The following is a 23953-nucleotide window of genomic DNA, read 5'->3' as shown; positions in this document are numbered from 1 at the left end:
TGGCCTCATACTGATTCATCCACCGTATTTCCAGTTCAGCACTTTTTTTTTTTTTTCTTTAATATCATCTGTAGGAATAACTCTTCATCAGTTTCCATTTTTGCACTTTTAGCCCAGAGACTCAGTGTGCTATAGTTGTTTAATAACAGATGGAAAAGTGGATTCAAAGCCCCAGCATGTTAAGAACTTTCTTACCTGTTTTCTGGTTCTTGGATTGTTGCTAAGTAAAGGAAACCCTCACTCCAACTTTTCAACTTTTGTTTAAAAACTTCATAGACACTGTCTTTTAGTCTACATGGGTTAGATATTTTTTCCCAAATCTAAGTGGGTCTTTATCATAATTTTCACAGGAAAATTGAAATAGACTTGATTTTTTTTCATAGGACTGTTAGGTCTGATGAACTCATTAGCCTGCTTACAGAAGGCTGATCTCTCCTTTAAAGCATGGACAATATCATCTCGACAGGTACAGTTATCAGACTTCCAGCTTTCATGTCCAGATAGGGCTAAGAGAAACTGTCCTCTACAGCAAATGGGAATCAAAATCTGGTATATAGGTAGCTCAAAGGGGTGCCTTCAGTCTCAGTGTTCTTCCTTTAATCCTTCAATACTGTCTAAAGAGAGAGAAATGCATTCATAATTCTTATCTGTGGAAACTGGAAATGCTGAAAGAGACTCATTCAACTCATGCTTTCTATAGCTTTTATTCCTGTTGAGAAGGGGATGGGTTATGAGCTACGTTTGCCTAGTTGTAGGCATTTATCTCAGCACATATGATCTTCTAATTCAACAATTGTCTGTATTGTTAATAGACTTTTACTATAGTTGAACACAAATCTACAAGCCAAGTAAATGAACCTAAATAATCCTGTTATTTCCTGTTGGGTAAAAATTCAAGAGCTCTTGAAAGCTCTCAAATATAGAGGTGCTAAAAGTGAGGCTGTCACCTTTTATATGCTTTTAAACTTAACTCCCTTTATTGACTTAATCTGAAAGGCCAACTGAAGAAGCACTGACTGTATGTAAAGTTCATCATGGCTGTTTAGTACTAGAGTCCAAAGTCATTCTGCATACATCTGGAAAATTTATGTTACCTAATGCTTTTATATGATAGTTTTTACTTAGAAGGTATATGGATTTTAAGTCTGAATACAAAATTAGTTGCCCTAATTTAAAGACTAGTTCCAGAGGACTTACAATAGCTTGCTGTACAGAGACATTTAAATTAACAGCTTGGAATTCTAGTCATACAATCCTTAATCATTTCCTTTGAATTAACTGCTTTTTTTTCAAAGTCTGTTTCCTTGATTGCTGTCAGAAAAGGGAATGCAGAGAAACCCTTACTATCCATAACATCCCACAACTAGATTTTCTGCTCAAGTGTTATGCATAATGTCGATATCTGAGTGTGCCTTTGAAAGATTTGTGTTTCTGTAAAATTCAGATGAGAAGGTGGTGCATTCTGTTCTATAAAATGAATTCATAATACCACTGAGCTCATTTTACATGACTTTAAGAAACACAGCTTTCAAGGAGATTCCATGGCTCTGTACCGTGGGGCACAGTATGTTGGAGAAACTGAAAGTTTGTGATAAATAATTCAATTGCTTATTAATTACATACAGAATGGCAGTTTGGGGTTTTTTGGTTGGTCTTTGTGTGTGTGTGTGTGTGTTTGTGTCTATGCTAACTGCAGTCTGGGCTTTCTGGGAACACAGCCTGTTTTGGGGAGAAGCAGTTCATATGATCTGCTTTGTCTTTATCCAGTTACTTATTTCTAAATTATGTAATTTAGCAGCTTAAGGGACATTCTCTCTCTGAAAAAGAAAAATTGGTCAAATACAAATCTGAAACCGAATAAACAGTTCTAAAAGGTATTCCTCTAAGACTAGTACAAGACAACTGGTTTTAGTGGGTTGTATGAATAGCTGTTGCAACATTTGTGATGATACATGAACTTTTGAAAATCCAGATATGAAGGTAACCATTTATGGAAGGATTATTCCACATGGATAAACATTTACATTTTAATAGGAAAGGACATGCCAAGCTATTCACAAGAGGTTTACGATCTTGAAATTATAAATGTTATGTTTCTATGAGAAATGAGGATGCTATATAATGTATAAGAAGGTGCATTGAAATATGCCAGAAGTCATTAGCTTTCATTTTGAAAGCATTCTAAACGTGCTCACAAATAGTTACCTCTAATATCTTGACAAATAGGAACTAGTGTGTTTTTATACCCAGATACAATTCTTAATACAGTTCTTACCAAATTTCTGTGGATTCCATAAAGCTCAAAATGTAATTCCATATAGATTTTTTTAATGTACCAAGGAAATGGGAGATTCTAAACTTAATCAAAGTAATCATCCTTCAAATAGCAAAGCAGACTTCATTTTTTATGGTAATTACAAGTGTATTGTGTTTTGAATATTTTCCTTTCTGCTTCCAGAAGCAGCAAACTGATTCATCTTATACTACTGTCTATACTACTGAGGTCCAAGCGCAGTTAAACTCCTTATTGCAGTAACAACCACCTGGAGTAACATTTTCTTGTTTTGTACAAGGAGTTGATCTCTGGATTTAGTTGTGCACTCTTTTTTGCAGTGAAGGAGGTACAAAACCACTATGTAGTATGGTTAGGGTCATGCAGAAGGCTATAGTCATGAAATTATTTCATCTGCAGGGAGACTAGATGTTAGTTGTTCTCACTGATCATGTATACGTGTTCTGTATTGGATTAATGCACATGTCTGCATTATTTCAGGACTTCGAGGATGGCCTTGAATGTCATCTTATACATATATGTAAAAGAAAATTTCTTAAACTGTCCTGAATTTTAAAAGCTGAAAATTTTAGTCCCATAGAGAATGCTGTAAAATATATCTGGTAGCTGGCCCATGGTGGCAACTTGAAACATGCATGCACAGTCTTCACATGTAACCTAGAAATCTGTTGGTCACATTGGAGTTAACTACCTGCAAGTTTTACACTAGAAATTCCAATCTTACTGAACAACTTCACTGCCATTCTGTTGTAGGTGGTTTAAAGATAGAGGTGATTTCCTTTAAAAAGCTCTCCTTAGAAAGTCCCTTGATGATTCGGGACTAAAGCAGATAAAGTTTCAGTCTTTTAACTGACATTAGTAGACTGCAGATTTGTGACATATGTCTGATAAAATATTTGCATGTTTGTCTTCTATTGTGTCATTCATTTAAATTGAAGTGAAATAACAGATTTGTAGTCTGTACAGTCAGCCAAGTGAGGAGTCATAGAGATAATTAACAAAATCCATTTGTTGTTTTATCTTTGAGTTACTGGGGAAAAATAATTTCTCTAAGTGCCCTGATAGTTAAAGCTAACATCTGAAAACACTGAGTCCACAAGAAAAGTTAGTTACACATCATTAAGTATAACCATGATGTGAATTTCACCACTCCTTCCACAGGCGTTTTCCATTAGAATATGTCTGCTCCATTCAAACCTATTTTAAGTAAATTCACTAGGAAATGCCTCTTTGCATGTTTATCCTGGAAGGGCAGATAGGTGTTTTATTTTATAAAGCAGTCTAGAAGTTTTCTATTCTTCAAATGAAAAAATATTTTTCAGAACATACTATTTCAGTTTGGTAATGTATTTCTAGCTGCCATTAGAGACACTTATAATTAAAACATAATAAAATTCATGAAGCAGAGATGACCGTTTCTTAGAAATGCTGGTGAAAAGGGGTATTTGCCTACATAAGTGTTTGTGTAAAAATTTTATGTTCGTTATATACACTTTTATTAGTATAAAACTGTACTGTTAAGCTTTCTTTTTGGTGATCTTGTGAAATACTATGTATTGATTATATACTTTAAGCTTAGACTGTATAATCTCTTAAATAACATGTAAAAAATGTACTGACTTGCTTGCAGTTATTTCATGACAAATACCCAATATCAATAATTTCCAGTAATAATGTTTAGTTTTGGAAAACAGCTTAGCTCTTACAGGCAAAACCCACATCTTTCAAATGCTTTAATTGGCTTACTGAAAAGTGATACATGGGATGTAACTAAGAACAGCAACAGATTATATGTCTATGTATAGATTACATGGCCACTTCAGTGTTCGTTTTCTCCCTAAAAAAAATTATTTGGATTACAAGAAAATTAGAAAAAAGCAGCATTCGGTTTTGCTCCCTTTTCTTCACTTTCAAAATTCGTAGTATCACAAAGAGTTGGAAAAAATACATTTTGATTTTGCCCTCTATATGTATAACTGAGAGATAGTACAAGCATTATTTAAACTCTGCAGCTTTTAAAATGAAACATTTGAAGTGTGTTGTTGCTTAAACCATCTTTGTAAATTTTACAAGTGTTGCTTTTATATAACTTTTTTTTCAACTACCTCCCTGATACTCTTCATACTGAGAAGAAATATTAGATAATCAGGGAGCTAAACATTTCTTATTGCACTATTTTTTTTTTAAACATGAAATCGACTAAATGGGTGCTATATATGCCATTTACTTACATTTTAAGTCATTTTGTAAATAGTGAACAAAGTGTCTCAGATGAGGGGATTTTTGTCTGTTTTGCTAGCCGGCCATGGCTACAATAATATGAATGTTTTCTCCCAATAGCATCAGCGACTTCTCGACATTTTGGAAGCAGAGAAGGAAGTATTATCAGAAAAGATAGAAGAAGCTTTGATGCAGCAGTCACAAAAACACAAGGTATTGTGTTTGGTTTTTTTATTTACCTAAAAAAAAAAGGGGGGGGGGGGGGGGTGTCTGGTCAGCACCAGCGGGTTCATTGAGCATGATACTGTCACAATTACTGACAGGAAGAAGAAGCTTTCTCAAGCTTTTTGAGTGTTTAAAATACGTTTTGCTGCTCCTCTATTGTGTATTGCAGTTTAATTTTTCATTACATTTACAGGAAGTACTTGACAAATGTTTGGATGAAGAAAGACAAAGAAGTAAGGAGGCTCTGGCAGCTGCTGTAAAGGTATCTTTTGTTAAGTAATAGACGTTCAATGTGGATTCCATGTGTGTCATAAATGCCAAGTTCAGCAACTCATTCCTTTTCATAACTAAATTTGTCAAACTCTATATTCTCATCTGTTTGAAAGAAGCTAGTTCTGTAAATCATGCACATATCTGCTGTATCCTGTGCCTCAGTACAGGCAGTCTGTGTAACTTCTATCTTAAGATAACCTCTGAATTAGTTTATAACAAGAAGTCACAATATTGCAGATTTTGTGTTACCTGCCTGTTTTTTTGGTCTCCCAGTTAACATCAGTACATCTTGATTTGAAGAGCTAGGTAGCAGGGTCAACTGGTGATCTTAATAAGACAGTTAGCATTGTGTCCTATTTAACTTTTGTTAAATATGGTAATCTTCAATGAGGACAGAACTATCTTGTAAATCGTTTACAAATTTGAACATTTAACAGGTTTTAGATTTATTTAAGTTAATGTTTGACTTAAAGTATTCACTTTTTAAAATGATTTTTCTGCCTGTATTATGATTAAATGCATTGGGGCTTGGACAGTAATTTTGTAAATGTTAAGCTACCTTTCATTTCTAATACTGCCGTAGAATCCAGTACAAAAGTTCAGTTCCATGTAATGATCTGGGAAATCTAGGGATGTATGTTGCTTATCATAGTTGGTTAGGCTATATTATCATTTCCTGTACGTCTTCATATGTAGTATATGCACATTAGCTCACCACCTCTCTGAGTAACATTCAGTAACACAAGAAACGTCTATTATATGGTTGATTTCTACAGGAAAATGTGTGTATAATAAAATATCATTTAACAGGGCATTTTTAAGTTATGCTTTTATTATATTTTATAAATATCTAAATAAAAGATCACATCCCGGTGAATTGCATCAAACAGCTTTATTTACAAATGTAGTGCTTGAGGAACCCAGTATTTTTTTTGGTGTTCATAACTTTACTTGACGAGATCCATAATCACCACCAAAGGGCATTGGAATGACCTGTAATTTTACTAAAACTGGGGGCAGTGGTTTATCAGCAGTTGCTTGTTTATTTTGTACTTCAGCCATTATTTATATGTAGATGTTATGTAATGAAACGGAGGGACACCTTCCACTAGATGAGTTTGCTCAAAAGAGTACTTCTTATAGAGCTTTGGGAGGGAAGACGCATTTGCTTTATGTATGTATTGGTTACTTTGCCACAGAAAATACTCTGGTTTTGGACTTATGTGCTTCTAGATAAGAGTAGGAATATCTTGTACATGGTAATATTAGGCAGTGTTGGGGGGCCCATTATGTACCTGCTCTTACAGGGTTTCTGCTGCATGTTTTTGTGTTAGCATTAACCAAACCAGTTATGATATATTGTATTTTCAGTAGGTGGGAATTTAAGATTCTTACTTGTAATTTTGTTTGTCTTTCTGTAACTACAGTCATTGTCCACTGGTAATACCTGTCTGGTAGTACCTCAAGGTAAATTTAAGCTCATACTTCAGATGTGAAAATATCGATCTACCATCTTTTGTCAGAGATATCTCATTAGAATAAGTAATATATATGAGTTAGGCACCCATGCTGGGTACTTTGGTCATTTATTTGTGCTTGATTTATTTCAAAGGCTGAAAAAGAAGTAGTGCAGGCGGCTATTCTGAAAGCAGTAGAGGAGGAGAGGAGAAATATGGAGAAGATTCATGCAGAAGAAAGAAAAATGTGGGAAGCAGGACGTGACAAAGATAAAGAGAAGATTGCACAGGCTGTTCAGGAAGCCATGCAAGAGCAGAAAAAGCAAAATCAAGTCAGTATATTTTACCCTTCCATGGATCTGCTTTGTGTATTTTATTTCTTATTTTGAATGTCATCCTAATGTTTTGTTAGGTTTTCTTGTGACATCTTTCGTCACTGCACCTAGTTGATATTTGCAGTGCATAGCTACCTGGTTGATTTATCTTCGTCTACACTATGTGTATGGAGAGAAGTTGGCACACGCAGAATAAAATTCCTGCAAACTTTTCAGGTACATATATTAAAATGAGATGAATCATGTGTCACATATGCATGGTTTTGTCCTCTGATTTCTAAAGGAGCCAAAAATGACCAGCTCAGATAGTGGTATTTATGTTGTAGACTGTTACGGTGACTTTTTTTTGTACTGATAAAAGAGAAAAGATGTTACGTTTGTTTCTTCTTCTGGCATGCCATTATCTCTCTTAATAAAAATGTACTTTTAGAATAGGTACAAAATAGAGTTAGAGAAATTGGAAACCTAAACCAGTAATGAACCAGACATGTTTTTAGAGTTACTTTTCAGAGAGGTGCTTCTGTGAGGGTAATTGTGCATCACTTAACATAATTTGGGAGGGACATTCCCAGAATTGCTTTTAACAACTGTAGGAATTACAATTTAAATATGTTATAATAGCAGTTACATTACTTTCCAAAAGTTGAATTATGTACTTTCTGATGCTGGAAATATCTGGGGGCACACCCTGTAAATTCACTGATTTCTTGGTGGCATTCTTGAATGTTACAATCTGAAGAGTTTTAAACAAGATACATTTCTTTTGGGTGTTGGAATTTGATATTACTGTATTTTTTTTAATGTCCAGAGCAACAACAACAGCAACAAAAAAGACCTTTAGAATTTGAAATAAGATAGCATATCACAGAAGTTTAAAAGTCAACTTTTTGGAAACAGACCCCATTTCCCTAGCCAGTGCTAAATGGAATTACACAAAAAGTTGGGGTTTGATGCTAAGCTATTATTATATGTCTTCTTATTTTTTTTCTATTGTAAATAGAATATTACTTTGTATATGGGTTGTTTACTTCTTCTGACTGTAAAGGTGTCAAGTGATGTCAGTTTTCAAGACTGTAATTTTACTATACTGATAAGCCTTCAGGCACTCAAACTCATCTTTACAACAAGAAGACAAGCAGCTGACTTCAAAGCTAAAGTCAAGCTGAGAACAATTGCTTGGGATTTAGTTAGGTACAAATCATTTAGACTAGCCAGAACAAGAACTGGTAGTGGTAGTGTAGAATAGAAGGGAAAGCAATAAAGTAGTTGTTTGTTACAGTAAATAAAGACAGCAATTTTACAGTTCATGGAACATGAGGAGAGTTTTGATGAATTCTGAAGATTTTTGGTGAAAGAGTCCTGTAGCTGGATGCAATTATTACATTTATGGATCTGAGGAGCATGTAAAATGTCCCGGGGTAGGAGAGTGGTGGATTAAGTTGATGTAGTGTCTCAGGGTGGACTATACTGACAGAGTTTCTGTTGTTGATACTGCCTTTGAAGTTGTCGCAAGACAGTATGGTATTAGAAGTTTAATACTGATGCATATATTTTTTCAGACAAGGTCTTAAATATGCTGAGATGTTAGTGCTTTTCTGAGGAAGAAGTTCAGATTTTTCAAAAGGACAGACTTCTTCAGCTCAAGGTGTTTGTTGAAAGTGTTGGGGTATCTAGTGGTGTATTTGTGATGGTGAGTAGCACTGAGTTATTGGAGACTGCTGTGATTAATTCTCCTCTAAATGTCTTGCTCTTGATGTTGTCATGTAGCACTAGTTAATTACATTTTTTTTTAATGCTGAATAGAGTGCTGACAACTTTGACAGTTATAGGAATACTTATTCAGTTATAATACGTAAGTCCTTCACAGCTAATGTGCCAACTGATAGCTTATATATGGTGTCAGATGTGAATTTGATTTAGCAGTTAAAAATATTTTGGACTACAGGCAGTTTGTTTGTGGATATTAGTTTTTCAGGGCAGAGCCTTCCACTCAGAGATGTTTCTTATTTATTTGTTTTTTTACTGTAAGGTTTCTCTTTCAAGAGCTATAACTGCACTTGACTTTGTTGCAGTGGTTGTTTAGACAACATGATCTACCAGGTCAGCTCTGTAATGGCCAAAAGTAAAACATACATTCTAACATTTTAGACAATGAAATGTAAAATTGTGGCCGTGTAGCACTTGCCTCATTTAATTCTTTAGCTGTGCTGTGCATTTCTTTATGCTTCCTGATTCAAAATTGTCACTCGATATTATTATGGTTAGTCCCATGAAGTGAGAGTATAGTTGAATCTAAGTAAACATTCAAAAGAATCTTCTGGTATAAGACATATTAAGAAAGTTTTAAGAGCAGTGCTGTTATTTTCAAGAGAACTAACTTGCTGACTAACATGACTTTCTAACGTAATACCTGACTTGTTTTTAACAAAACCTCTCTTCTTCACTTACTTTATCTTCATCAGCTTCTCACCAGAGGAAATAATCTGTGTGTGAGAAAGAAAAGATGTTTTTACATTTACTTTTCTTTTTTATCGCATTAGTAATTGTCATAAACACTGGATTAAAATTTAATCTTACTCTGCTATAAATTAATTTTCAGAGATTTGCTTTACTGATTTGAATTAAAACAAAAAAAATCAGCATAATATTAGTGAGAATGAGTTTTCCTTCACTAATAATGAAGTCTGCAAAACCAAAAGATCAGGAAGGGACAGTGTAGTCTTCTGCAAATAGATGAGAGAGAATGGCTTCTGGTCATGACACCCATAAGTAAATATAGGAATAATTAATGGAAAAAAATTTGAAGGTATTAAAAATTCTGTAGTTTTCTTTGTTACAAACCCACTTTAGAATCTGTGCAGTTTGAATATATTTTGGTCTGTGTCAGAGTTGGATAAGAATAAAAGAAAAGAAATTGAGACCACAAATTTGGCAGCCAAGAGGTCCTCAAGAGAATTGTGAATCTAGTAGTAGGGTACCATGTTGCAGAGTGGCCAGTAAGGAGAGCCATGTTTGATACAAATCTGGGTGTTTTATGTCAAGTGTTTCGACTCGTTAGATATTAATGCTTGACAAAACTTTCTCCTAAAAAAATTCTTTGTCCTCAGTCAGATAGATGTTGAGTCTGCAGTTACTTCCATATAAGATTTATTTTTTTAATTTAACATTGCCAGAGAAAAATCTGGGACTTGAAGGCAGTTTAATAAACAATTCATGGTTAATATAAAATAATAAGCTTATAATGAAAGAAGCAACTAAGACATACAAAGTTAACATTTCAGCTTGATGGAAAAACTTTGACATATCTCTTTTTTTTAAGAATTTTTTTTTAAGAAATTTTTAAGTTTTTTTATTTTTTAAAGAAATTAGAAGATTAAAGTAACATGAATGTTGCCAGCTTTGACTGTTCTAGTGACCTGGGGTCATTACTTAGAGGTATTATTCTTTGAAGCCTTATAACTCTGAAGGGATAAATGAGGTATATTACATCATCAAGGAAATAATGGTAAGAGGCTTTCTGGAGCACTGTCTGAAGAGTCTGTAAGGTATTAGAAATCCAGAAGACTTTTCTTTAGATTGACACTAGCAGCATCTTTGGGTATTATACACGTTATCAAGGTGCTTAGTGCTTTTATAAAAAAGAAATAATAATAATAATAATTATTATTATTGTTGTTGTTGTTGTTGTTCAGAGGATTCTTAGTTTTGGAAAGGGTGGGCTTGCATTTTAATTCAAGGAAAATAAGTTCTCCTTGAAATAAATTAGCAGTCTTTTGATTAAAGATTATGTTCATTTGTACAGTAACTTCATGACCCTTTTACAGCACATTGCAAAGTCATTATAGATGAGGAACTCATATATTCAGCAGGCTAAATGTAGCCTGGCACATCTTAGTATTTTCTTTTCTATTTTTGATGCATTGTATAGTGCTTTTACAGTGACAACTTCCCTGCAAGGACAGTTTATTATGTGTGGTAGTTGTCAGTTTTGAGAGGAATACTTGCGGAAATCCTTCCACTGGGATGATTTTTCTACAACACTTTAATAAATAAGTGGTTACACTCTAGATAAGGAGAAACTGTAACAGGTGTTTTGGTTGAAGCAGAAGCTTTTTTCCTCAGGATTTAAAATGTACACGTAAGCTTCAGTGAAAAAAAAAAACCAACAATGTGGACCATGCTGTTATGCACAGAGCTCCCTGCATGGTAGTTATTACCATTTTAGAAAGCTAAATACTCAATTACATAAGTAAGGTAAAACTAGGGAGTAGGGAGCGGTGGAGAGAAGTAGCAAAGAATGTTTATGCACCACAATTTCTGTTTTAGAGAAAATTCATTCAAAGTAAAATGAAAGGTGGTAGCTGCAGGGTGAGCCCTGCAAATTTAGATCCATGTCGTAGCTTGAAATTAATCGTTCTCCTAAAGTGCTTGAAGCAAAGAATCACCTTTGTCATTTCCTGAAGGCTTAAATTTAAAATACTGTGCACAATCTGCTGTAGTTTACCCTAATTCCCAAGGAAAAAAAGCCTGAGTTCATCATTGCCATAATCCACAGAGCAGATACCTTAGACTGAAGTGTTCTGAAGGTTGAAAGTAATTAGGGAAAAGAAATCAAAAACCTTTAATTTATTAAAAGAACTAGCATAACCTCTGCTTCCTCTTGAACACGAGCAAAAGCACTAAGGCAATATGATCTTACCAAAGGGAAAGTACTTCAGGAAAACTGAGGCTGCCGTGTTCCATTCAGCCCAGCCACAACTGAGGTATATCGAGATACACAACAAAAGAAGTATTTTTGCAAGAAAATTGCAAGTGAATGCCTCTTTCCTGATTTTTAAATGGGTGAATGAATTTCATGTTGTGAATCTACTAATCTATTTTCTTCATTTGTCATACATGGTAATTTTCAAGGTTGTCCTTGCAGAACATTTTTCCTTTGATCCCTGTAATCTCTTTCTATCCTGTAGTAAGTCTTTCATGCTTATGCTTTCTCCTGAACCGCTATGTGTAAACATGTAATTAACTGTTCTTCCCATGATGATGATATAAAAATCTGCTGCTTCTACCGCTTTAAGTGTTGCAGTACATGGCATTATGATATTCCCTACATCGCTATTTTGAAATCATCTTAACTGTTTGTAAGATAGAGCAGTTTTCCAATGATCTGTCCCTTCTGTAACCTGCAGAACTTAGATTTTGGTTCTGTGTGTGATGCAACAGGTGATCTGGTAATTTTGGCAAGGCAGACGACAGGCTAGTTTGGGAAACCCTATGTTTTGGAGAGGCAAGATACCACTGGGTAGCTGCATAGCAGTAGTTTCCTATGGTACTCTATGATATTATGCTTCCTTAGCAGGATCAAGAACTCTTGCCTCTTGTGGTTTAGACAGTTGATTTATGCTTTCTTTACAAGATTGCCTCCTGGCTTCTGCTGAAGCCAAATGCCCTGGGTTCAGCCACAGCAGTCATGTTTTTCTCCTTCTTAGTAGCTGGTGCAGTGCTGTGGTTTTGACTTTCAGCCTGGGAACAGCGCTGATAACACCGATGTTTTTAGTTGTTGCTCAGTAATGTTTACTCTGACCAAGGACTTTCTGAGTCTCCTGCTCTCCCAGGGAGGAGGAGAAGCCAGGAGGAAGCGCAGACACGACACCTGACCCAAACTAGCCAAAGAGGTATTCCATACCACAGCATCTCATGCCCAGGATGTAAAACTGGGGCAGTTACTCAGAAGCTAGATAACTGCTGGGGTCAGGCTGGGTGTCGGTCAGTAAGTGGTGAGCGGTTGTATACTCTTCCCTTGTTATTTCCCTTACCATTATTATTATTGGTGGTAGCAGCAGTGGTTTGTATTATACCTTTGTTGCTGGGCTGTTCTTAACCCATGGGAGTTACATTCTTTTGATTCTCCTCCTTATCCCTCCAGCAGCAGGAGGAAGAGGGGAGGGGGATGAGTGAGCAGGTGGTTGCATGGTTCTCAATTACCAGCTCTGCTTAAACCATGACACCAAATTCACTTCATTCTGCGTGCCTAGTTTGAGTGCTATTTCCATTTTCCTTTCCACAGTATTGCCGTAATGATCACTTTCTAACCCCTTATTTTGGGCTTTCCATCAATCCTTCTTTGTTAGGTAATCTATAAACTGCTTTTTGTCTCTGTGTCAGAGTTTGGTTTTGTCTCTTTCTTATTATTATTTACTCTACTTACATTATTTGTTACTTGGAGATCAACTTTTACCTTAAAAAAATCATGATAGTGGCATTTCTTTCCCTCTTTTATGATCCTCTTGTACATGGGAGGATTTCCATTTGACATATAATATTAATGTAATTTCTTTAAATATATCCTCAAAACTCTTCTTATCTCTGATTTACAGAGCATTGCCAGTTAAGGGAATACAAAGTAGTACCAGTTTATCAGTCTTTCTTTGCCCATTTGTTATTTGTTTCATCATACACATAGGTTTTAGAGTCCTGTGGGGGAGGTAGAGTTTTAAATACTCCATTTATTCTGTGCTTTCAAAGTACCCAGCAAAATGACATATTTGGTATTGCAATTACAGGAGCAACTTTCTTAGATTTTGTAGGATTTTGATCCAGAGGGAGCATGTTAATCTTTGGAAGAAAAAAAGATGTTTTTACCAAAAAGCTTGGACTACCGTAACATTGCTGTTCATGTTCAGTATCTTGTTGATTTGTGCAAGAAGTTCATGTATTTCTTTCTCAATATCATGATCCATTCTCAAACAGGCTGTTGATAATACAGTATCATGTAATGTGCTGGAGAGCTTGTCCTTCAAAGGACATCTTCTTCAATTTCTATTGTGTTTACCATATTGTTAACTTTCAGTGAGAGCATTTGCTTACATTTCTCTCAAGGGAATACCCAACCATTATTTTCAGTCTCACTTTATTCTCCTTTTCCACCTTTTTGCAGAAACATTGGTGTATTCAGTGTTTCTGGAGACCATGGTGATTTTATAAGGACACAGAAAATCATTTTTCATTAAAAGGAAATGTGTAATCTCAAGTGTGTGAGGAAGCACACAACCTAACAGGACTGAGTGGAAAGAGATCCCTGCCACAAGATCACTTTATTTTTAATAGGCTTGCAAAGTCTGAAAAGAGAGTACTCCACTGCATGCAGACTTTAACCATGTCTGACTTCAGAAGTAGTTTGTAGTAGTTTAAACCACAGACGTTATAATTTGAGGGTTACTATTTTCTGAAAAACCACTAACATTGCAGTCTGTGGTTGCACTTCCTAGATAAAATTTAGTATTGCCACCTGATCCTTGTGTGGAAACAGAAGAATTTTCCTATAAAATTGCAAACCATCATACGGCTTCCTTGCTATTTTTTGTTGTTTTTTTTTCTTTTATACTGACTAGAGTTCTCTGATATATCCCGTACACTGTTTCTTAATTTTGGTTTTCCTGCAGGTACATATATTGTGATTACATGGTTGTGATTCCTAACATATGGTTGAATATGATTTGTCAACTGAGTAATTGAATAACTTTATTTTTCATTAGGTATTCTAATCTTCTAACTGATGTCCAGTGCATGTATATAAAGCCCCGTAATTTTGTGACTGCAATGTAGTACTCCAGCCTCTGATCAGATAGTTGAAAAGTAAAATAAAATTTAAAAAAAGGTTACACCTCAAGTGCCTTTTGTGGAGTGTTCTTCCTCAGCTTCTTATAGCAAAATGGACTTTCCCATTTTCTTGAATCTTAAAATAGCACTAAGAGCCTCAAATATGCTGTACCCTCTTTACCTAAAGATGAAATAATGGCCAATTTTTACCTCTGCAACCAAAATCTAAGTTAGGATAAAATCAAAAGGTACATATAGCAGTAAAGAGCAAAGAAAGAGATGAAAGATTGAAGAAAGTGCATATGCTGATAGGATGTACATGCAGCTAAGCCTTTGTTAAACACTAGTCATAGGTAATATCAGTTTAAATAAACTTTGTATCAGTTGATAATTTGCTGTAATGACTGACAGAAATAGTGTGAAGACAGACTATGACTTTGAGAACTTATAGGAGAGCACTTCATGAAAGCCAGCCATCCAGCCAGTATTCAATCCACCAAAAAGTACCTCCATCCAAGCCATGAGCAGCCAGTTTCTCAAGGAGAATACTTTGTGAAATGGTGTCAAAGGCTTTACTAAAGCTCTGTTTGCTGTGTTCACTTAAAATTAAACTTAGTATGTGGTATGGCAGTTGTTCTCACTCAAATTTTGAGTCATCCACTGTGTCATTAAAAGATCTATGTAAGACTAAAGAAAGCACAGGGATTAAAGAAACTGGAATAGCTGTTCCATATTCTAGCTATTTCCAGAACCTTTGGGAGTAGGTATTTGCTTTTTGAAATATTAGTATTTTGGGATATCCACTGATTCAGGATTATTCATATTTTTCTGAACTGCTGACTTCTGGGAATATATAGAAAAGCTAACATTTTATATAGGAAAGCTAACATTTATGCACTAGAGTTGAGGCACTGAAAAGCAACGAGGGACTTGGCTTGAATTCTTAAATCTTCCTTTTTTGGAAGATCTAGGGAAGCTAAGAGGATCCTTGGATCTCCTTATTATAAAACTCTTACTTTATAAATACTATGACAAAGGGGGAAGGGGGAGAACGTAAAAAGTTAAGGTAACATCTTTATCTAATAGTGTAGAAGTAACCAGTAATTTTTTGTTCCTTCTGGGGAACTAGATGATCTTAAGGTCCTTTCCAACCCTAACTATTTTATGATTCTATGTTAGAAAATAACTTATTTTTTAGATTAACTTGTTGCTCTTGAAATAACAAACAGTAAAAGCTAGTATGATTATGATATGCTTCACTTCAACAGGATGTTGTACAACTTTGCTTTCACTGTTACCCATAACTATATTCTTCAGAGAATTAATACTGGTCTAAATTTTGGGAACGTGCCACTGTAAATGGAAAAGAATTCTTTGCAATTTTCTGTTTTCTGGTTTAATACTGGTGTAATCAAACAGTCTTCCATAAAAGTATCACTAGTGTTTTTTGGTTTGTTTTGTTTTTTCTTAATAGACTTGTAGAGTTTAATTGTATTTTTTGTTTAGACTTCTACTCACATAGTGTTTCAAGTAACACGATAGCAAGGGAAGTTAACATACTTTAATTGCTTGTAAGTATTTTCTTGATGATATATTTTCTACATACTAAGATATAGCACCTTATTAATTCTGTAATTTGTTTTAAGGGTTTAATGGGGTAGATAATGGGCTTTTTTTCCATTCTAAGACAGTATTTTGGTACCTTTTGACAAATAAAACTGCCATGAGAATATAATTATGAAAAAAGCGTATTTCTATAATATCTATCTTTCTGCTACTTTTTCTGTTAGTGTGAAAGAGATCTTTGTCTCAGGAATTTATTTATTTTTTGTAAACTGAATTAAAATCAAAAAGAATGATCATCACTTTTCACAACTGTGTTTTTCGTATTTGCTGTATTGCAGACCAGAAGGGGCTATATTGTTACACATTTGAAATTTGGGATTTTAGACTTTTTCTGTTTTAAAAAATGGCAGAAGTGTAGTTTTGCAGAAACTATTCAGTTTAGGCTGAAGAGGAGTAAATAGCTAAAGGTAAGAAATAACACTTCCCACTGAAACACTTCCACTGAACAGTCATTAAGAAAAAATGTGGTTTGGTCCAATTCATTTTGTACACTAACAGCATATGGTAAGATGCTGCTCTGTATGTACAGATGAATTATATAACTTCAGAAATATCTTCTACTTCTAAAGCCTTACAATTCCACCTTTCTCTGGAGTGAATCCACTCAATACAATTGAGTTCCTAAAAAAAAATACTTTCTGCAAAGAAGACAGAATTTTAAAGCGTGAAGAATGCATACCTCAGCATTTTGACATTCTGTATTTAAAGAAGGTGTCGCTATAGCTTGACAAACGTTTCTTAAATCAGTAAATAAAGCAAAAAAATGTTGTCATTCTATCTCACAAACACTTGTAAAGTTATATATTTCTCCTTTAACTTCTGCTTTAAATTGAGTACTTTAAGTAGTGCAGCAAAATAATTGATTTCTTCTAAGCTGGACAGTGCATGTATAAGGTAGACTCAGTCATTTTGACAGGACCCTGAAAGCCTGTGAACAATTAAATTTGAAAGAAAAGTTAAGCTATCCTTGATTTTTATCTTTTTTTTACTGACATGGTGAAAAATGAGGTTAAATTTTACTTTCTGTGTACGAACTGTGTTGCTTAGAAGGCATTATTCTTGTTTAATATTTAGTTAATAATGGATGATGGATCATACCTGGTAGTGCAGCATATAGCAAAAGGAAGACTTTGAACTTGGTTTAGATCTTTGGTCCTTGGCCAGAAGAGATTGCAGGGTGGGAAGGAAGGAAGGGGTTAAAAAAAATGGGGAAAAAATGTTAAAAAGAAAGAATAGGGCAACCTGCCACACTTTCACAAATCTAAATTACAGATTTGTGTCATAAAATGTGTCTTTCTTACTCTGCAGTCAGGAAAACCTGTAGATACATTTTTGCATTGCCTACTAGTAACAGAGTATTAATGTCTAATCAGCAAACAGTAATAGGGAAGATGGTTCATGTATATTTACCTTTAATTTTTAAAAAGTTTTGATGTGAAAAAAAACATGTGTGCGAATAATTACGCTAGAAACCCTAGTGAATGTTTTCACTTAGTTCCATTTGCTGTCCTCCAAATCCTCCCTCAGAGCATCTGCAATACATCTTTAAAGTGATTATTTTGCTCTTCTCAGGCCTTTTAATTATTGAAGTACTGAATTTAAAATATATTTTTAAAGATATCACATACCTTTAGGATAACTGTCATTGAGAAAGGAGTGTGTTCATGGTACAATTTCAACAGGAAGGAAATGGATGACCTGTTATTACATATGTGAAATACTTTTAATATTTACTCTTACATATTTCCTTTCAAAAAGGAAATTGTCAAGGAAGCACTAATGGAGGAGCAAAAACGAAATGAAAAGGCAGTTGAAGAAGCAGTGAAAAGGACAAGACAGGAACTGATGGAATATATTAAAGAGCAGAAAAGGGTGAGTTACCACTGGCTGTGGGCTTCACTTCATGCATTGAGAAACAGATAAAGCTTATTAATCCTTACTGTCTTAAAATGCACAAGAAAGGACTTCAGTATCAATAACAGATGCTATTTGATGTTCACAGGTTACCTTTGTGTGCAGTTTGCATGCACAAAAGGTCATTAACAATCCTCTCAACTCATATGGCAGCCTGAAAATGTTATGGTATTCTCTTGAGCATCGTTTATAACCAGTGCATGGTTCCTGTTACAAAATGTTGCAATGTTCTGAAGCTCAGTTTCAGGTATTTCGTTAATGCTGTATACTTGCAGTTTAATGATTATGTATCAACAGTAAAATGAAACTTAAAAAAGACAGTTTAATTTGGTTCCAGAGAGCAAGTAGGAGCCTCCCCTTCAAGGCTCTTTATAAAAAGAAAACAAACAAAAACCCCTCTTTCAAACTGTAAGATCAAATTCAGTGATTTAAGTATTCTCAATAAATAAAATCACTAAGCTTGAACCTAATTAGTAATGTCCTGGAAGGGAGAAGGAAGAAGAGATAATGTTCGGCCTCTTGTGTGCCCTGCTTTTGTGGGCTATATATGGTATTATAGGAAGTATGATTTATCTTCAGATGTTGCACTCTACTACTAGTTAAAATTAGTATTGGATGAGCTCTCTCTTCCATTATGCTGTGAATGGAGAAGCTTCCATTTACTAGTATGGGTCTTACTGACAAAGACATTTAAACAGACATCCAGGGCAAAAAAGAATCCATAACGATGTTTGAGTTTGTTTAGACCTGAAGCTGGTCATTTGCAGAGGATAACCTGTGGGGAAACTGAAAATGGGTTTTCTATTAAATTAGCTTGTATCATAAATAGGACCACTAATGCATATCATCTAGTCCATCTAATGCAGAATCCTTACTGTTGACAGCTACATCACACCAATTTGACTTGACAGCAATTTAGTGCAGGGACTTCAATAGCAGCTGTGGGTCCTTAATCTCTTAGATTTCCATTTTCATTAGAAATGGAGACTTTGTTTCATTTTCTTTCCATCTACACGTAGTTGGAGCTCAGTGTCATTATTCCCTTGTCTGACTACTGTTAATCTGCCTTTTGCTTGTGAAGTTTTTACAAATCAGTGAAACAATGAGAATGTCATCTTCAAAGAAACAAAATCCTCATCGGATTATGTATAAGGAGCATAATTTTCATTCATTTTGTAGAGTTCTTGAATATCAGCATATTTCAGTCAATTTCTTGCCCTTACTGATCAACTGACACATTTCTCCAGAGAAAATGTATCACAGCATGTCCAGAAATTATCTTTATTAATTGTGTGAAGGTACATTTGACCATATAGTGATATGTCAGCAGGAGATGAACCCAAGGAATATTTTTTCTCCCAAAGGATATCTGGAGAGCAGTTGCTCAAAGAACCTGCTTGTCTAAGCTCCTAACATGGGACAACAGATCATTTAAATGTTATGAATTTCAAGCTGCTGTTGTATTTGTGTCGTGGTTCAAACCCAGCCAGACAGCTTGTTCGCTCTCTCCCCCCCTTCTTGCCCTCCCCCTACTCCCAGAGGGACGAAGAGGAGAATCAAAAAGAATGCAACTCCCACGGGTTGAGATAAGAACAGTTTAGAACTAAGGTGTAACACAAATCACTGCTGCTGCCACCACTAATAATAATGATAAAGGAAATAACATGGGAAGAGAATGCAACACCTCAGCACCAGCCGACCGATAACTCGCCCCCCCCAGCCCGACTGAGCACCGACCAGTACCTCCTCCAATCCTGCAGTCTTAGCTCTTCTGGGTAACTCTCCCTTACATCCTGGGCATGACATGCTGTGGTATGGTCAGTTTGGGTCAGGTGTCCTGTCTCTGGTACCTCCAAGCTTCCCTCCTACCTGGCAGAGCATGAAGCTCACAAAGTCCTTGGCCAAACCAAAACATCATTGTTATCAGCTCTTTTCCCAGGCTGAAAGTCAAAACACAGCACTGCACCAGCTACCAAGAAGAAGAAAAATGACTACTACTGCTAAACCCAGGACAATTTGTTTGTCAGAGGAGATATCTATATAGACTAAAATGCCACCCAGAGAATTCAGGCTGGGTTTTAGTTCCTCCTGATATCTACCACTTTCAGTTGCATGAGAGAATTCAAGAATATCACTGTCATACTTGCTTCCTACTTGTTTTGTGTTTGCCTGCCTCTCTGCCAGTGGCTATCTCAGAGTATGGTCTCACAACTTCTGAAATACCTGCCTCATCAGTGAAGATGTAGAGCCAGGTTCTATATTGTGCAACAGTTAGCCATTCTTTTGGCTCATGCTGAACTGAAGGATGTAAGACAGTTCACCTTCCCGTCTCCTGTTCTTCCTTCACTTTTGTTCAGCAAGTGAAAACTAGGCAAACTGAGAGACATAGCATAGTGTTTTGAGTTGTTTTCACAAATGCACTTAAATTTCTGTCACCTTAGGAGCTAGTTACAAATAGATATGAAACTTTCAGACAGAAATGTCATTTTTCATGTTGACAGTGTCATTTTAAATTGTCCAGAAACTAAGTAAGGCTGAATAGTAATAGTAAAACCCAAAATATTTCCAGGTGTCTTATAAAAATTCTAATGATCAAAGCAGTTAATTGGACACTACTGCACTTCAAACTAAGATCTGTTTCTAATTATTTGTTAGAAAGGTCAGGAAATTCTTTGCTCTACGTCCTATTTTTTTTTTCAAACACAACATTCAGTCTCCTTCTACATAATCTGAACTATATTAATCAGTTACATGTTGCCTGCTACACTGTACACTGCTCTCATTGACTTTGAAGGGCATATTTTAGCCAACTGGGGAAAGCTTGTGTGCTAGGACTTGATTAATAATTTGAATGACAGACTTGTTTTCATTCCCTGAAAGACACAGACACTTGTTGCAAATGCACTGCCCTCCTGATTTCAGGGACAGAAGCTGGGAGAAGATATAAGCAATGTAATGAAATCCACTGTACTACAATGTGTTCCCATATGATTTGTGCAGCTGTGTCTCATAACCTTTAGAAGAAAGCGTAACTAACCATTGCATTTCTCTGACTAATATTTACCAATACTGCACACATCAGAGTTGCGAATATCCAAATGAGATTTTTGGGGGGTTTAGTATTTAATAGATCATTTTTTCCAGTATTGTGGAAACTAAGGACAACAGTATTTTATTTCAATTTAAGAATCACTGGCAAGCTGGTATGAGCCATTTCGTCTTACTGTAACATGAAGAAAAATTTGGCAAGTTTCTCTTCTGGCTTTGTATAAAGAAATTATTCCTTTAGTTTGCTAATAATACAATTAAATTAGGAGACTAGAATTCCAGCCCATTTCTTGCTTCCCTGACCAGGTGTTTTCTGAGCAGTTTTGTCCAGCTGGTGAGATGTGTGGGAGGTTACCTGTACAAGGTCTTGGTATCTGCTCAGACAGTCAGCATAGCTATTTACCATGTAGCTAGAAGAACTGGAAATATTTTAGCTCTTTTCTGAAAAATACTTGGAATATTTGGAAAATACTAGAACTTACCCTAATAACACCCATTCCTGGAGGGTCAGCTCATCTTGGTCTGTACCTTAAAGTACAAGTCATACATTTTCCCAGTTTCAGTACAGTAGAAGATAAATAAGATGCCTGCCTGGTAGCTGAAACTGTCTGTGATTGTCAAAAGTAATCTGAAAACAATGTTATTACCAGAAAGCACCTTCAAATCATAACCCTGTTACTGCAACATTGCGTACCAGTATCTGTTTAAATTCTCTCTAGAATTCCTTCTGTTTTTCGTGAATACACTGCATTCAAGTTGGGAATGTGCTGCTCCAGCTATTAGTTTTTCCCCCTCTCTTTTCTGAGACTTCAGCAGTAGCCTTCTGTACTGTCATAATGTATATGTTGCTAGTGTGAATAGGAAGGACACTGGCTTGTGTTACAGATTGGTGACTGTCGTTTATCGATCTGTTTGTGTTAAGTCACTTGCAAAATCACTCGTCAACTCAGGGAATTTTTTTTAATTCTTGAAGGTAAAACTTATACCCTTGAGAGTTAGACAGTTACAATCAGAATTTTGATATGTTACTGGTTTGCAAGTGTGCTTGATTTCAAGCGTCAAGCACAGCTTTCCTCTGAAGGTTTATTATTTGACGGCAAGTGCAAGTGGGAGAGGTTATGAAAATCAGTTTCTTTTAAGTTATTAATCCAAATAAGTGATTTTTTTTTAATATTGCTATATTTTAATATGACTTAAAACAAAATAGGGTGTCATTACCATTCTTGTTCCTGAATGTTTGGCTTGGCATTTGATGCAAGGCCTCAATTGCAGGCTGACGTGCCAGCAGCTGAAGCTGAAAACAAGACTGCGGTGGGCAAACTGGAGATTTAATTTCAGAAAGAGTGTTTATATTTTCCCTGGGGCCACATTAATGAGAGTCCAAACCCTAAATGTTACCACCAACACATTTTAACAGACCAGTTTCCCAGTTTTTAACGTGCGGTGTCACCTTGAGTGTTTTTTCTTTTAACTTTTTCCTCTTCTTCTGACTTTAAAAGAAAAGCAATAAGGCTGTATCATTTTGGCTGAATTTAATGTCATGTTTGGGGAACATAAAGTTCTGTGTAATGCAACAAAGTCACATTGAAAAACATTTAATCCTGTCTTTTATTTCTATATCAACTATTTTAATAATTCAGCTTTAAATTACCATGAAAAACTTCATGTCACTACAAAACACATCACAATCTGTTATGTTCGTATGTGATACAGGGGTCCACATATTGATGTCCTGAATCAGCCTGATGTCGGAACATCTGTGCCATGCCTAGGATGAACTTGTGACCAACAGGTCACTGCCAAGAGAGACAGTAGTGATGGGGTCACTCAGAGTTCCTTAGCTCAGTTTCCTGCTCCTTCAGCTGGGTCTGTTTTATGGCTTTAATAGGATTAAAGAAACATTTACATTGAGGCTTTAAGAGCATTTTCACACTGCTCCTTTACCCAACTCAAAGACCAGTATAAATCCAATGGATTAAGTAAGGGATTTATGTAAAGTTGTAGTGTAAGATGAGTTGGTGCACCTGGCTTTTCTTTTTCTCTTCTGTGAATAAGGCATACTGGAGCAATGTTCTGCATGGGATACAGAAGTAGTATTACAGAAGAAGCTGAGCATTTTTTCCTGTACTCTAAGTCTTTATAAGCTTTGCAATTATTGTTTCCAGGTACTAAAATTAAACTGTAGTTTCTGATGGAGGAATACAGTATTCCAATCTATAGATCCTTATATATTTTCCGCATTTTTCTGCCACTTTTCAGTACTGAAACATCATGCATTTAAGAGAATTTTTAATTTCCTATAAATTATAGTCTTTATAATTATAGTCTTTTAAACTGCAAGGGGGGGTGGGGGAAGTACAGTTCTCTGTCAATTACTTAGTTTCATTAAAATCTAAAGAAAATTGTTAAATAACCAAAATTATAATTTTCAAACTCCCTGAGTAATCATTAATGCTGCTGAAAGCTATTTAATTGAAATTACATGTGTAATCTATTGTATGATTTTTGCAGTTACTTCAGAGTAAAATTGCCAGAGTTTGAAGTTCTTTACTTTAAACTGTTTCATATATCCTTTTGTGCCTCACTGTGTAAATCTACAAAGACCAAGATTAGTCAGGTGATATTCCAGCTGAAACTGAAATCAAGTGGTGTTATTGCTGAGAAAACATTGTGCTATCAAAGGCAAAAGGGAAAAAAAATAACAGGATGAATTATAATGTTCAACAATGAGATGACCAGTTAGTACACTATTTCAAAACTACGCTTGTGATTTAGATATATTGCGTTTTTAATCCAGTGCACTTCATTATAATTACTGTAACAGGTATGCTGACTTTGGATTTGATCTGCAATCACATAATCATTCAACTTGCTCTGTGGATAATAGACTGTTCACGTTAATAAAGATTTGCAGTGTACACTGTACTAATGTCACCCAGATGTATCCAACAGTGGATACTGGTGTT

The 23953-nt window shown here is 35.4% G+C and overlaps 1 protein-coding gene across 5 annotated transcripts in view; it reads left to right on the top strand.

The window, feature by feature from the left end:
- Positions 1–23953, top strand: part of CCDC91 (coiled-coil domain containing 91) — a 123517-nt gene that overhangs the window by 83769 nt on the left and 15795 nt on the right. For 3 of the 5 annotated variants that reach the window (XM_061358161.1, XM_061358170.1, XM_061358187.1), the window contains exons 9-12: positions 4634–4726; positions 4932–5000; positions 6624–6800; positions 17784–17897. In XM_061358161.1, coding sequence (XP_061214145.1) covers positions 4634–4726; positions 4932–5000; positions 6624–6800; positions 17784–17897 — 453 coding nt within the window. The remainder of the gene's footprint in view (positions 1–4633; positions 4727–4931; positions 5001–6623; positions 6801–17783; positions 17898–23953) is intronic. The other 2 variants (XM_061358178.1, XM_061358196.1) reach the window with 2 other exon arrangements.

The sequence above is a fragment of the Neopsephotus bourkii genome, unplaced genomic scaffold, assembly GCF_033783945.1.
Source record: "Neopsephotus bourkii isolate Nb327-2 ecotype Australia unplaced genomic scaffold, CSIRO-AGI_Nbou_v1 NB_107, whole genome shotgun sequence".
NCBI classification, from domain to species: Eukaryota; Metazoa; Chordata; class Aves; order Psittaciformes; family Psittacidae; genus Neopsephotus; species Neopsephotus bourkii.
The sequence above is the reverse complement of the archived record's forward strand: the minus strand, read 5'-3'. Positions and strand labels throughout refer to the sequence as shown.